This window comes from Epinephelus lanceolatus, chromosome 11 (assembly GCF_041903045.1).
Source record: "Epinephelus lanceolatus isolate andai-2023 chromosome 11, ASM4190304v1, whole genome shotgun sequence".
Taxonomy (NCBI): domain Eukaryota; kingdom Metazoa; phylum Chordata; class Actinopteri; order Perciformes; family Serranidae; genus Epinephelus; species Epinephelus lanceolatus.
In genome coordinates, this window is record NC_135744.1 from 10,207,018 (window position 1) to 10,223,852 (window position 16,835).

A 16,835-nucleotide genomic window follows, 5' to 3' on the forward strand; every position below is an offset into this window, starting at 1 on the left:
TTAGGCACTAAACGTGAGAATTTTGTTGCAACTATCACTGTTTTTCCAACAGAAATAGTGCAATAAAAAGCGATCATTTTTTACCAAGACATTGCTGTGTTTCCTGCTGGTATAGTGGCATAAAAAGTGATTGTTTTTTATTGAGACATTGCTTCTAACTATCTTTGTCTTTTTAACCTGTTTTTGCTGCTAAGTGAGTTTGACATCCTGGATATATCCTTCAAGCACATTTCTAGACCCCTCTGTCTGCCTCTTTCTGGAATCACTATTTTATTTTCATTTTTTATCTTCAGGAAGCGCAATTAGTTGCAGTGTGGGCTCCATGCTTACTCTGACAGCTTGTTGGACCGTCACAAAGGGGCGTCGCTTAGCAAAAGGTCAATTCTCTCTCTATCCCACTCCCACCACTTCCACCAGTCAGCTGACTATGGGTAGTCCGTCTCCTGGTTAGCCAATCAAATACTGCCACGTTCTCCTTCAGCCATCTATGTTGCTGGTTGCCTCGCTTTAAATCTCTTGAGCTGTCATTTTAGGCGGATTGTCACGTCCTTTCTCATCCATTCACCTCCAGTCACCTTATCCAGAGCCCAGGACAGAGTGTGCTTCAGCTCCCTCTTCATCTCATCCCCACCACAATAACCCCCACCAGCGTCTAGGCTCCATAGGGGGGGGGGTGAGACCCCTTATCAACTAGGCCTACATCTTTACTACCCTCCTGAAATGGATGACATCAAGATCTAATCGCCAAAGACTTTTCACATTTCTTATACTTAGGTGCACATGTAAATAAATATTCCTTTCTCTCAGAATGAGTTTCTCCTGATTGAAATATTTGTTGAGATATTTCACTCCCGAGCAAAAGGGTACCGGAACTGACCAACATTATTCTGCATAAAGCCACACTGCTGGCTTTGTTCTTCTGGCAGAAAATGCATTTCTATAATGCTGTGTCACATTGCCTACCCATTTATATACATCCAGTCTGCTCTTATTGTATTATCTACCTTTTCTTTCACTCTGCCATTGAGCTAAGTAAGTATAGCTTAAGTGAAGCTGTTGGATGGAGGTCAAGTGAAGGTAATGTCAATCAGTTTGCCCCTGCATTAATGACTTTTGACAGGGCCGATAATACTATGCTTCAGGCAAACTAGTAGCTTTCAGTGCAGAACAAAGGTAAATGTGTGTACATGGCTGTATAGTATGTGTCTACATGTCAAAATGAATTGGTCAGTTGTGTATGAAGCAAAGCTATCCACATTTTGAGTAGACCTACCCTATGGCATGAAAGCTTCCTCCTTTTCAAGTAGGTCTTACGAAGATTATTACAGATGGCTGCAGTACGGGACAAGTGGGAGGATACCAAGTGTGTATGGTGTGTATGAGTAAATTACATTGCCAGTGACATTATTCAAGCATCAACTGCATATGATTTACAACATAATTGTGGTGCTTAATTAGCACCAAACTGTTCAAAAGTTTTGCGGCTAAGCTAGCCGATTTACAGAGGTAAATGGATGGCTTGACATTAACCTGAAGCAGACGATATCTCATGGTTTTGTAGTACCATGGACTTGAAGTTTGACTTGTAGCACAATATTGCAGTTCCATCCAAAAATGCTACAGTATGGGTCACGGTCCCTACTGGCCTGGAGTGTAAATGCCCATTAGTACACTCATTAGCTACTACTAATCCTTCAAAGGGGTCACAGGGGGGCGCTGGAGCCAATCCCAGCTGACATTGGGCAAGAGATTGGGTACACTAAGGACATGTCAGCGGGCAATCAGGTCTGACACACAGAAAGAGACCACCATTCATACTCATTTTTACACCTACAGGACATTTAGAGACACCAATTATCTAACCTTCAAAAACACCCAGCTGATCAGCAGGTTCAAACCTAGCTGCCCCCCAGCAGTGCCACCTTGATCTACAAAACTAACACACATGTAATATTCATTATGGTGACTTTGTTTAATTACATTACCTTGTCTAAATACATGGAAATAAAAAATGTAGACAACATGAAAAATTTAAGGCCATTAAAGCACTTTAACCTCATTAGAGTTGTGTTATATCAAATCCATTACAGAGCCAAGACAACAAAAATATGTCACTCTCCTAATACTTTTTTAGAGCATTGCATTTGCTTTAACTTTTTTTGCAATGAATATCTATAATACCTACTATTTTATATCGTTTATCGTAAGCAATTAAAGCTATACAGTAAACTATATGAATTTGCAATAAATGAAAAGCACTACAGCGCAGATAATTAACACTTTACTCAGACTTCACGTGGACTATCTAACAAATATAATGTAATAAAGACATTAACGTTAATAGAGTGCCCCAGTAATGAGTCCTAAAACCCCACTCGTGAATTTTGAAGCTTTTATGTGTCTTAAAAAAGGCGTTTGCTAACAAGTAGCTACATGAGACTACAGAATGCCATCACGCTGACAAGGCTTTATAGCCTTGTTGTGGTGGAGACATTGAGTCATGTGACTGTGGTATTTGTTTATAGCCTAACAGTAGCTTTTTACTTCTGGTGATAAAAGTGACGTTCACTTGTGAAGATAATCTACTTAAGTACTGTACTTAAGCACAGTTTTTGAGTATCTGTACTTCACTTGACTTTTTTTTTTTCTTTTTTTCTTCTGGAAACTTATTACTTGGACTCCACTACACCTGAAAGACAAATATCGTACTTTTGACTCCACTACATTTCCACTTCATTTGTAGAGACAGGTAGAGAGAAGAGGTCAAGCTTTTTCACATTTATGGCAATGCTGTGTAAGAGAAGTTGAATTAACCTAGCCTACAAATTATGACTTGTTTATTTGCTTTACTTGCTTCTACAAGCAAGTCAGTGCATTCAATGGGTTGTTTTAGGGTCATTAGGGTTGTTTTAGAGTCATTAGGGTCTCTAAATTCAATGTTTGGCCAAGGTTATCTATACTTTGACTTATGTAATAGAGTTGTGTACTTAGGCCCAATCCCAATACCCCCCCTTGTCCACTACCCCTTAGCCCTTGGCCCTACTCCTAGCCCTTGCCCACTACCCCTTGGCCCTCAAAATGAAGCAACGAGGGGTAGGGGTAGAAATCTTTCCCTAGGAATTGGGACACCACTCACTACGTCACTGCATCAGTAATGTTCCTGCATACGTTACTATTTTAAACAGGAAGCTGCGAGCTATTTACATTTCCAACCGGCATCTACAATGGAGTCTAATTCATCCTACTGATCGCGTTTGCCGCATTCATCATGCTTCGTTTGATGAACGACAGACAACAGGGGACTTCTGCTAACTAGCTAACCAGCTAACATTTCGAGGCAGCATAGTTATACTAGCTGGTGTGTTATCGTAATGTGAAAAGTCTGACAATTTTGCAGAACAGGACAGATGACAGACGCCAGATGGTGCAAGCTAGCTAGCTAGCTAACAAGCAACCAGACGACGGTAACGTTAGCTATGTATGAACTTTTTTCCCCGTCTCTTGCTCAGTGGTAGCCATGGCGACATCTACCCCTCGCTGGCAAGTCAGCATCTGAAATCCCTTGCTCCGAAGGGCTAGTTTCATACCCACTACCCCTCGTTATGCCCCCTACCCCTGCACGCAAAAAGGAATTGGGACACCACGATCCCTCTTGGGAACGCGCAAATGTAGGGGTAGGGCCAAGGGGTAAGGCTAAGGGGGGGTATTGGGATGGGCCCTTTGTCTACCACTAGTAATTACCTTATACATTTGTCTGCCACATAACTTTTTTTCTGCAGTAATCCAAAATCAAATGAAGAAATCCCATAGGCTTTTTGTCGAAGGAACTAGGTCAACTCTAACTTCCGCGTCGGCCTACAGAAAAACATCATGCCTGGGGCACTCTATATGCCTATGAGCTGTCTTCGGCTGGGATACAGCAACACCACTTGGACAAACTACATGCAGAGCTGTAGTTCATCCTAATACTGGAAGTGATAGTAATAATAATAATGGCAATTTTGTGTCTTTAGGATTATGATTACATTTGCTAATGATTATGGACAGCAGTGCGTGGTCACCAGTTGTAGCCTGTCAGCGGTGTAATGTGTACAGAAGGCCCTGTGTGTACAGAAGGCCCTTCTGTACACACTACACCGCTGACAGGCTACATGCGCATTCCCCATACCCTCTAAAAAGAAAGGAGAATAAATCTTATTAAGTATTTATTCCAGAATGACACCATATTATAGACAAATGAGTGTACACTTTACTCACACTCCTCTGTTTTCTTAATTTACAGGGGCATATACAGTTAATGCATGCATGAAATTCCCCCTCCCCTAAAATGTTGATTAAAAAATATAAATAAAAAGAATGCCACTCTACAACTGGTGACCACTGTCCATAAGGGTGTAAAAACATGCAAAATCTGGTACAAAAATGAAATGGTCTGGAAACAAAACAGTATAACAAAACACATGTGGGACGTCTGAAATGCAGAACAAAGTGTTCAGCTCTTTAATGGAGTTCATCATCTTAACCCTCCTGTAATAATGAGCCACATTCACATTCCACTCTGCTGGAGCTCAGAAAGTACACCGAACGTCTGAGCTTTGGAAAGTGATATCATCATGAATCACTCCAGACAAACACGGACCGACGTTTTCATGTAATAACGCATATATGATTCACGTGTAATGAAAAATAAATGGAGGCAGAGGGTATGAATATCTTTCCGGTGCATTACAGGAAAGATACCCATAATTGAATCCATAAATAAGCCTGTTTGTGGTAATGCAGCTCCCTGCTTTTGGAGCTACACTAATCCCAGCGTCTAGGTCTTACAGTCAGGATAAATAGATCCATGTGTTGTGTCTATTATGTTACCAATATGATGTCATGATTAAAGCAAGACACCACAGAGCCCAGACAACACTTGAGGTGACCGGTCCTTAGACCTCTCTGCTCGGTCTTAAGTCCACACTTAAGTTATCTTCCTGTCCTCTTCCTCCCGTTTGTCATTTAAGAGTGCTCTCCAACCTTCAGATGTGATATGTACTTTACTGGCTTGCCCTTTGGATGACTTGCCAGGAACCCTCAGTGGCCTAACATTCTTCGGAATTTGTCCCAGGTGTGGACTGTGACCAGAGAGGTGAAATTCATGCACCATCACTCAGATTGATTGCCTCCTTCCTGCTCTGGCGCTTCTCTCAAGCCGCCGGCTGGAGCTGCACCAGAGAAAAATGGTGGCATATATGAAGACCATCCCTCTCAGTAGCGATGAGTGAGGAAAAGCAGACCCGACCACCGCCACTCCCCTCTTCAACCCCAAGCTTTTTTCAGTGTTGTCATTGGCTGTGTTAGACAGGCACCCTCATGCACGCCATTTCTGTGAAAATGTATCTCCTCTCAATCGTGAACTCCTCTTATGGCTTTGATTACAAGTTATTACCCTTCACTATCTCAGGAGCCATTTATCATTTGTGGGACCTGTGAGATCACTTCCTATCCCGAGCCTTTACTGCCTTGTAACTGTCAAGCAGCACTCTACCTCACCTTGCATTCATTGTAGTCCAGCCTTTGGTGCAGCAAAGAGAAAAACAGCAGACTTTTTTTTTTTTAAATTATTATTTCTAGCCCATTCGAGCTGGAAAGTACTGACAAAAGTTGCCTATCATTATTCACTGATTCTAAAATTGTTATAGTTTTGTTTTTAGTGTCGGTACAACAATCACATAGCATGTTATACCTAAGTTTTCTCCAAAATTCACAAACTATTGTCACTGATTGATTTGTATGACCACTATGGAATGTCTTATATGGATTTCATTTATTTATTTTATTTTGACATTGTATGGTATTTTATTGTACTACGAACTTCTAATGAGTTGTGTCCTTAATAAAGTCTGAATTGAAAAATAAAACAAACATGTTAGCAGTAATTCTTACAGAATAAAAATGCAAAAATGTTTGAAATGAATGCAAGCAACCTATGCAAATTCAGTCAGTGTGTGTAGGCTAGCGTTGACTTACTTAATCTATGGGCCAGAGAATCAGTTCATTCAGTTGAAAGCTGTCATGAGAGGAAACAGCTTAAGCCAGGATATGCAACAGTTCAGCGAATGGTGTTAGTGAAGAAACTTGGACTGTCAAGAAATTCCATCTACAAAAAGGAAGTCATCAAGAAAAGAAAATCATGGATTTCTAAAGGGGGACAATTGCAGAACATAATTCTGCAAGTCCTGCTATATATTGTTTTCTTTGCTTACAAATTGAATTAGCTTACTTATTTTACTGTATTGACTAATATTGTCTTTCATGTGGTCACTTATTTCATTCACCGTCTTTCAATTGTATTTGTGGTTTGGCAACATATTTTAAATGTCATGCCAATAAGGCTGGTTGAATTGAATTGAATTGAATTGAATTGAATTGAATTGAATTGAATTGAATTGGGAGAGATGGGCACTTCAGTGGTCTTTGTTTCAGTTAAGGAAATTATATAAACCAGTAGAAAATATGAATAAAAACACTCCTCAACTTAAAAATGTTACATATGAAAGCTTTAAATTCAGTGGTTAATTGAGTTAAACTTTCCTCATCATCTCCTTAAGGGACTTACCAACGGACACATTGGTGTCCTATACAGGCATTGTGTTGACACTGATGTGCAATATGAGGGACTAAAAGTCATCTGATCTTGGTAAAAAATAATATGAGAAAACAAAACAAACAATTTTAAATTAGATATATATTCTTAAAAATGTTCAGACTACACCACACCTCGATTAAAGCGAAACACAGTTTTCTGAGTTGGCACCTTTGCTTTTTAAGTTGTATTACTATTGCTTTTAAAGCCTTTAATATTACCAGTTGAATTGCCTGAGAAGAGACAACATACATCACATATAACAAAGGATATCAGTGGAAATGAATTCTTACACTTTACAACTTTGGGACAAGTAGGTGTGTATAAGTTGCAAAAGTATCAAGAAAACCTGGACTTCATTCATTTGATCCAGAAAAATTCGAGACTCAAGTGCTGCTTTTATTTAGATACTCGGAGTCATGTTCCTTCTTAACTCAGGTTTTCTCCTGTTCACAAAAGCCACGGCAGTGTAGCCTGTAGGCTGCGCTGGAAAGAAAAGTGGAACAGGCAACTTGAGGATTTGGAGAGATGCCGAGATGTGAAGTGACAGGAGAGAGCTCTCGGCTCTGTGCGGGACGCCAGCAAACTGGCGCCGGGTCCGCCTTAATTACCCAATCCATGCATCCACACCTCATCAGAAACACTCGCAGTTTTCAAAGATTGATGAGAAAATAAGAATCTTTTTTTCTTCTTCTTTTTTTGTCACCACAGGAGAAAAAGAATTCCATAGATTTAGACACATTTCGAGATCATATTGACTGTCATTTAGGGAAAATCTGAAAATCATCACCATTATATTATTATTATGATTAATATTATTAATAATAATAATAATATTTTCGCACATAATAAGCCAATAAAAGAGATGAGGTTTTACTCCTGATTTCATGTAAAATATAAAATAAGTGATAAATTAAAGCGTCAACCTACAACTATTCTCAATATTAATCGTCACTGTTACGGTATAAAAGTTGGTAAAAGTACTTGTAATCATTCATTCATGCTGTGCTACTTAATGCAGTGTGTGCATGCTGTCTAATCCATTAAAATCCACAGCTCTCTCTGTTGAAACCACGCCCCGCACACTCTGTAATTGGTACAGACAGTGAAAGCTATTTGGCACATTCGTGTGACTTGCCGGGCCGACAGACTTGTGACGGTGTGGATATCATCTCCTTGCCTCTCTATGTCCACACATGCCATTGCAGTTGTTACCAAGCTTTGCGCATGGTCCAAAAGTGCGCTGCCCTCTCCATGGTGGATCTACCTACCAGCGGATACATAAAGGACCATCCTTGCCTTGGTTTGCCCAAGTGTCTGGAAACTATTGGGAAATTTGCATTCCCTCATTTGATCTCTCGGCCATGCTAGAAAACTCACAAACTCTTCTTGCTGCAATTCGGATGTAGACGCCCGCGCGCCTGCAGCAGCAAGTGGGCTGAGACTTTGTAACATCGACCTGTCAGATCGGATGCCCCGATGAGAGATCCAGTTGACACAGCGACTGCCATGGCTTACCATCCTTTCCAAACTCATCGACCAGGTGCCTTGCCCTTGTCAGCCCTCTTTACCACCGCTCAGCCCTCGTTTTTCCCCGCGCTGCCTTTCCCAGACGTCGCCTCTCTGTCCGAGCCTCTGCCGGAGCAGGCTGCCTCTGACGCAGCGCTGAGGCGCCACCGTCAGCCGGTTCACCCGCAGTCCTTGAAGAGCCTGCAGCCAGAGGACGGGCTGGAAGATGACCCGAAAGTCACTCTGGAGTCAAAGAGTTTATGGAATGAATTTCACAAAATGGGAACTGAGATGGTTATTACAAAATCAGGAAGGTACGTGAACTGTGCGTATTGGCTCCTAATTAAATACATAAAAGTGTCATTATGGGACCTGAAACGCCATCAGTTTATATCAAGGTCCAAAAAGATATTACATTTCTTTATTATAGGATCGGTGTCTATGATGCTTTTTATAGGATTAACCCTTCTTAGGTCGGGGCCCTTTACTTACTTTACAAGGGTCCAGTTCAGTCCCTGCTTAATCACTAAAAATAGTCAGAAAAAAAAAAAATCATATTCCCACTGGAAGATGCTTGCATGCAAAAAGTCCAAATCAAAGTTTTTTAACACTGATGTTTCGTTAATCCTCTGCTGCAGGCGGATGTTCCCGGCGTTCAAAGTGCGGGTGGACGGGCTGGTTGCAGCAGCAAAGTACATCCTGCTGATGGACATCGTCGCCGTTGATGACTGCCGCTACAAGTTTCACAACTCCCGCTGGGTGGTGGCTGGGAAAGCTGACCCGGAGATGCCAAAGCGCATGTACATCCATCCAGACAGCCCGTCCAAAGGAGAGCAGTGGATGAGCAAGCCCGTCGCTTTCCATAAACTCAAACTCACCAATAATATTTCGGATAAGCATGGATTTGTAAGTAGCAACAATTTGAATTTTCATGTAGGACTTATTATTGAAAACTTTTTTCATATTGAGGGATGATAACAAAAAAAATACAGAACTTATGAGCCCATTCAAATTTATTTAACAATATTTTTAATTGTGCGTAATTCTAGTCAGTTGTGTCATATAGCCAGCAACATTCATATTCTACTTTCTTTGTCTTTGTTTTTTTTTTTTCAGACTATTTTGAATTCAATGCATAAATACCAACCCAGATTTCATATTGTGAGAGCCAACGACATAATGAAGCTTCCATACAGCACCTTCCGGACTTACGTTTTCCCGGAGACGGAGTTCATCGCTGTCACTGCGTATCAGAATGAAAAGGTAACGCGCTTCCTCCCCCCTCCACACGCACTCACAGCAGACTTAAATCCAGTCGTTTGCCTGCATTATACCCAGAATGCACATGGCTGTAGTGCTGTGTATTTTATGTGTATGAAAAGTGAGAGAAAAACATGAGTCTGGTGAATGTTGGGCTGATTTGGAGACTGAATTAGAGGCCTGACAAAGATGCTCCAAAACGGGGACTTCATTAGTGCCACACATAAGCTTTCTATGATCTGTGCAGGGAGTTGTATTTTTGCACTTAGTAACATGCAGGTTTTTCTTTTTCTCCACAAGATTACACAGCTAAAAATCGACAACAATCCCTTTGCCAAAGGATTTAGAGACACAGGAAATGGGAGACGAGAAAAGAGGTATTTGTTTTGCTATTAGAATTCATCATAATATTAAAAATATCTATATGTAGACCTAATTTCAATTCGTGATCTGCAGGAGTAAGCAGTTATCTATGTCGCCGCATGAGAGCCAAAGCAAAGTGGACCGGGACTGTGCTGATTCTGATGACTCGAGTGAGCAACCCAGCACCAGTGATCCCTTTTATTCTCCATGGGAGCTGGTGAGCAGCCCTCTGATGTCTACACCTACCTGTCAAGGTGGGTTAACTTACAGTTTATTATATCATCAAGCAGCCTTCATGCCAATGTTTCTGCGAACCAAAATGATTTCTAAAGGTCTAAATATTTAACATTACAGTCACTGAACAGATGCAATGTTCATTTATGTTTTACAAACCAATAAGCAGCAAACAAACCATGGTTTCCAGCTACTTTAAAGGTTGTACAGTAGCAACACTGTATATTGAAAAAGAGCAACAAAAACAAACAGATCTCTAAGAGCACTCCACTGATGTAGCATTGCATTCTCATAACATTATCATACTGGACAACTGACAGAAAACAGGGTCAAAACTGATGCAGCAGAACCGAAGATATTATCCTTTGTAGACCATTCTTCTTCCTTGTTCTTTCCTCTCACATCGCCACCAAAAGTCTGGACTCATAACCTCATGTCTTTCTAACTCCACATCCCCACATTTCTCATTTTGAAACTTGTTGTCTTTAGCCAAAACTAACTCAAGTGGCATCACCTGAGGCAACTTATCACAGCTCCATCTGGAGCCACAAAAAGCTCTAATACAACTTCTTTACACAAAATGCAGTAGTTCTCCAGACCTATAAACTAAATCACACTTTGATGTGTAAATCTGTGATGTTCCCCTTTAAGCTGATATAAATGATTCAGTTATTTTTTTAGCAATGGAGGAAATTAACTAATTACAAATAATCACACAAATAAAAAATACACCATTCTAAATTTAATGTGGATCTTTAGTGGTTTTCTTTTGCATGAATTAAAGAGTCTTCTACATCCATCCAGCCATCATTAGGCCTATTAGATTGCAGAAGTTAACAAACAAGTTTCACAGCAGACATTTGGTCTAGATAGATTTAGAAAACCACAGGTGGTACTAATAACATTGACGAAGGCTCTTATTCTATTTAAGCGTCCCAGTAAACCATGGCAATGTGACGGTGACAGTATGTGCAAAACTAGGACCCTTAAACTGAAGCGTTGAGCCATAATTACTATCTGCGACTGTGGGGCTGGTTTGTTTTAACCTTTTGAGTCGCTTTGTGTGTGTGTGTGTCATCATCGCAAAATCTGGTCCTGGAGACAATAGCAGCAGCGGGAACTACCACATTTTTAGTACTTTGCCAGGTGTTAATATGTCTGTCTGTGGACAGATTTTGTCACCATGATAGTGGTATAGTAAAAAATCAAAATGAAGGCTGAGTTTTAAGATTGGTGGGGTCTGAGCAAGGGCACCAAAAGTAGGAGCACTGAAAGTTAGGGGTAGAAAGTTGGGAATGGTCCATTGGTCCCCCTACTTTATGTCCCTGGACCACTTTCATTTTAAGTTAAATCGCTGTATCGTGGCTGGAGTGATCCCATAGTAAAATGGTCTCCTATTAATTTTCATTATGTACATCTGTGCTTTTCCGTTTTTGACATGTCAGCATGTGTCTTGTGAAAAATGCCTTATTGTTGACTCTCTAGGCATTAAATAATGTCGCTGGAGTTGATGTATTCTTAGACGATGAGATGGATTTTTCAACTCTTTTGTCATTATGCGCTACATAAATGTGACAAAACAAATCTTAACTTGGGGTCTAGCTTTTCTACATATATCATATAATATATATCATAGCCTTTAGCAAGTAAGCTGACATTGAGTTATTTTTTTTTGTCCCATTGTCATGGCCCTATTTTATTGAGGTGGTCAGAAGAGGGGTCGGGGGGGGGGACATGGCGGGAAGTTTGTAGATCTTAACCTCAGTTCTCTGTGTGACTCAAATTTGGCAAAACACAGACGGTCTGCTTGAATGAATCGACTGTTCTGGCGCCTTGAGGTTACTCACAAATAAGCATTGTCTCGTTATAGCTCAAGATGTTTGCACTAAATCATCTCTGTCCCCACTGTATTCTTATAATATGTACACACACATTTAATGAATTTAACATTTTCTCCCACAGATGACAACATTGTTGGAAGCGATTCAGATATTGATCTTCAAGATGAGGACATTGCTGAAGCCAGTTGTTCTAGGACTGAACACATGAGTAAGAAGAGTGAGGAGACACCACAGAACAAGCCTGCTCTCAGTAAGTGCGACGACGATCAGGACACAATGAAAGACAGAACACTGTTAAGAACATCAGATGATATGTACTCTACGGAGACTGACTCATCAAAAAAGCACATGAGTGAAATCAGAGATGGGGTCCTGCCTATGATGTCCCAAACGCAAAGTTTATCATCCCTCAGCTCTGGTCACCTTCAGACTTTGGATGGATGGAATGCGCACAGCCAACAGTTTCTTAAGTTCGGGGCACCTTTGTTATTTAACCCGAGACAGTTGTCAGCGAAGCCAGAGGGAATGGGACATCTTTTGTCGTCTTTGCCGGGAGTAAATAACCTGGAAAACGGAGGCCTGTCTTCTCAAAGCATCACCTCTCCCTCTCCCTTCATGTTTCACGTGTCACAGCACATGCTGGCATCTCAGGTACGCTTCAGCAGGAGTACTCTATTCTAGTATTACACTTGTTAATCAGTTTCAAGATTTTGTAAGCTGTTGGTCCATTCACACTTGCATATAAAAGCACTAAGCACATATTACTGTCAACCATTTCCATTGGGACTTTTTCCATAAACACCATAAATGAAATTCCATTGACCTGTATTGGGATGGCTGCAGGCATTTTCAGAGATGATATCTCTCGCCCCTGACAATGAGATAGGAAAATGTAGATAAGAAAAATTTATAATTTGAGTGTACTGACCCTTTAAATTTTAATGGTATACTCCTCAGTGCTGGATCAATTAATGTTATCAGCCTCCAGCCAAAGCTATAGGAGCACACTGTAATGAGCTCTAAGTACTTCTAATTCAAGGCAGCATGTACAATAAAAACAATACATTTTATTTATAGAGCACTTTTCATAGTACTTAAAGACACTTTACATTAGTTTGAAGTGATCATAAAATAGAATACACTGAAATGACTTTTATTAAAATTATTAATCTACAAAATTATGAAAGGCAATTGTGCATATTTGAAATTATACCATAACAACTGAGATCATTATACGTTTGGAAATTATATTTATTTTATAAAGATAAATAATTAATGCAAAGCCATTTCTGTTGGTGTCCCCTTGTAACAGCTTGCATGTCTATGAGTCGTGAGCATTTCAGCTGAGGCGTAACTTTACAGAGAAAAGTCATAAATAATATGCTGAATTTTGTGGGGCACTACCCTGGTAATTTTACAACCCCTGAGGTTCAGCTCCCGATCTGTTGTAGGTCGGGAACCGCAAGCCTGGATTAGAATATTGGTGTGACTGTAAAAAAATGTGATATCATTTGAGGCTGCAGCTGCAGATTTGCCCACTGTAACATTTGTCAGGTCAGATCTTTTTCCACCAGAAGTTCAATACAGCTCCTCATGTGATATTTCCTGCCCAAAATTCAAATCGGCCTCTTATTACACCCTCTCCCAACACTGACCTCATTGGCCAAGTGGACCTCCCTTGTTTTGAACCACAGGACTGTCTGAATTTTCTCCACTTGTTATGCAGTCCAAGCTGCAGAGATTTAGCTTGTAAAGAAATTTCTTCCTCAGCTCTTTTGCATCATCTTCTCCTCACTCAAAGGGTAAATTTGGTATGTTTCAATCTGGACCCTGTTATTTTAATATTTCAAATTGGTCCACTATTAAGGGAGAGCATGGCACACAGCAGCAACAAAACTCTAACTTAACTATCCAGGGCGTCTTCGCATTGTCACTTTACATCTACCAAAAGTGCTTGTTTTTGCTACTGACATGTTCAGATTATTATTTTAGTGTCTGACAACTTTTGGAAAGCATCTATCCACAGATAAATATTTTTGTTAAAGAGTAAGGTCCTTCTTATTTAACCAGAAACAACCCCAGAATCGCAGTCACCCATTCCACCAGACTCCATTTAGATAAACAGTAATTTTAGTATGAGCCAGCATATTTTCAGTATTTTATACATTTTATATATATATATATTTAGTATTTCTATAGAGATGGATGTTTTTATTAAAAAGTAAGATTCTTTTTGTTTGACCAGAAACAGTCCTGAAATTACTATGTTCAAATCCACCAGACTCCATTTAAATAAACAGTAATTTTATCATGTGAAAACACACTTCAAGTTGAAAGACACAAAATAAAACCAAGAAAAACCATCTTACTTTGTCTTTCCACACTTCCAACAATTACCAACTCTGGTTTGGTGGTAACCCTTAATTCACCTTGTTAGATGTGAAAATATGCTGGCACTATGCACGCTAAAATGACTATTTATTTAAATGGAGTCTGGAGTCAGGATGGGTGACGGTGGTTCTGGGATTGTTTCTGGTTGAACAAGAAGGATCCTACTCTTTAACAAAAATGTTTATATCTGGAGAGATGCTTTCCATAAGTTGTCAAACACATAGAATAATAAACTAAAAAATGTCAGCAGTAAAACCAAACGCTTTTAGTGGACCTTAAACAACAAAGTGAACCTGCCCCAAGTGGTTACATTGCAGTCTGATTGGCCGGCTGCAGCACTTTCACTCAATACTGGACCAATGTCAAAAATTGCTGTTCACATTGGGTTTGCATTGAAAATACTGAACTTAGACTTAAAGGGCTTTGATCTGAGGTGGCTGTGCTCTTGTTTCACAAATCTGTACATAAAAACATAGAAATGTCTGATAATCTATGGTATAGCAGGCCAACTTTTTTAATTAACCATTCTTTCCTTTTATACAGGGAATCTCATTATCACCCTTTGGAGGATTGTTCTCCTATCCATACAGCTACATGGCAGCACCAGCTCTCCCCACCTGTTCTGCAACCTCTACGCTGGCCAGAAACCACTGTTTCCGCAGCTCTCGGCCTTGGTTACGATTCAGCCCTTATCAGGTCCCCACCTCTGTCATCTCAAGCCAAAGCCTACTTACAAGCAGATCGCCTTGCAGTTCAAACTCACAATCTGAGCTGTCCAAATCAGGGAGCAGAGAGGCAAGTCCAGTGTCTGACAATCACAGTCACAAAAGCAAGGCCAAGGGGAAGATTGCTCCGACAAAGAACACTGCTAAAGGTTCTTCAAATGAACTGCAGAAGACACATAATCCGGTTACAGGACTTGACAAACCACCTCCTCCACAATAGACTCTCCTCTGTCTTGCTTTTCATCCTACACGTGATGGACACTGGGCAATGGACACAGACAAGTTCATGAAGTTGCACACAATAATCACCTAAAATATTTTGTCAGAAACTGCATGTGTTGCTGCTATTTAACTTGTCATTATATCATCAATAAATCGGCCTATTGGACACTGATTGGATGATTTGCAGGTCAAAAGATACCCAAACCTTTATGTTAACACCAGGCTTTATGATATTTACCAAATTCCATGTTTAAGTACAGTCATTTTAATGCTTCTAAAACAATGGCTATGTGTAAAACAAGTTCCACCTCTTCAGCCAAATTTAGCCCAGTTTTAATGTAGACATCAAGATGTCTTTTGATCTGCATAAACACCAAATTAATAAGTACAGAAAATTCTATAGTCATAAAAAAAACTATTAAAAAGATGCTCATTGAAATTCCTCTGGGGAGAATGAGCTATGCCTAAAGTGGAATGCTCCACTGAAGGACAATAATGTGCTTTAAATGGAAATAAGACACATTTGTATTGCTTCATGCTGTATGACAGTGTAAATAATTTGTTTAAGTTTTCACTTGCTGTATATAACCAAATCAATCAAAGCATTTTAAGACTGCATACTGTAACTGAGCACTGATAAACCTGCCATTGAGATATGAGGAAATTGTATCCCACTTATTCACAATTTCACATTTTGTTAATGTACCAAAGCTGCACCGAGGACTTGGAGGGAAAACTCAGGATTATTTTTTTCTCTTTTTTTTTTTCTTTTTTTTTACCAGCACTTATGAAAAATGTCTTTGGTAATCTGGCAGGTTATCTGCCAAATTATTCAGGTGATTTTGAGTATCTGTTTTTCACAATTTAAATAAAGATGTTACTCACAGTTCATACAGTTGTCTCAGTATTTTCATGGTCACATATGTATATATATATGTATATATATATATATATATTTACTGAAACTGTCACTATATTCATACAGCACTTAATGAGACAGATAATCTGTGAAAAAAGTCATATTTCTTTCCCTATCCATCCATCCATCATTGTGAACAAAAAACAACAAATCAGAGTCAAGGAGTCTCTAACCCAGCTATCAATCATGTCAGTCACTGGTCATGAACTGTGGTCAAACTTGGCAACAGTAATCAAATATGAATCAAAATTCTGTTACTGCTTTGCCTATTTCTCATCTCATCTCAAATATTTTTATAAACACATTTTGGTGTACTGTTTAGCTGTAAAATGAAAAACAGTTGGCTCTGGCTGATGGGTTGGGCTTGGTACCGCGGTTGACTGTCTCAAACATGGCGGTCTGGTCACAAAGGTTCTCATTTTACAGCTAAACAGTACACTAAAATATGTTTCTGAAAACATTTGGGATGAGATGAGAAACAGGCAATGCAGTAACAGAATCCTGATTCATATTTGATCAGTATTGCAAGTTTGGCAGTTTGACTGCAGTTCCTGGAGTGATTAACATGATTGACAACTGCTTTAGAGACTCCTCAGCTCTGACTGGTTGTTAGTGGTGCACTGTGTTTGATTCTAGCGAATGCTTTTTGAAGGTTTTTTCTCCCATTCTGTCTCATTATATCTTTCAGAACATAGTGACATTTTCATAAAGTCACCAACTTTAGCTTTAACTATCCAAAT

At 39.7% G+C, this 16,835-nt stretch overlaps 1 protein-coding gene across 2 annotated transcripts; it reads left to right on the plus strand.

Annotated features, from left to right (window-relative positions):
• The first annotated feature begins 7,661 nt into the window (after positions 1-7,661).
• On the plus strand, positions 7,662-16,067 carry LOC117264589 (T-box transcription factor TBX2b-like). Of its 2 annotated transcripts, none has more exons than XM_033638658.2 (7): positions 7,662-8,454; positions 8,779-9,046; positions 9,257-9,403; positions 9,701-9,777; positions 9,857-10,017; positions 11,960-12,088; positions 14,773-15,131. In XM_033638658.2, exons 1-7 carry the CDS (start codon positions 8,111-8,113, stop codon positions 14,997-14,999), a joined length of 1,353 nt encoding a protein of 450 aa, XP_033494549.2. In that variant the 5' UTR covers positions 7,662-8,110; the 3' UTR covers positions 15,000-15,131. The 2 variants fall into 2 exon arrangements, with proteins under 2 accessions (XP_033494549.2, XP_033494546.2); XM_033638655.2 differs by having other exon boundaries at positions 7,663-8,454; positions 11,960-12,489; positions 14,773-16,067.
• The last annotated feature ends 768 nt before the right edge of the window (positions 16,068-16,835 follow it).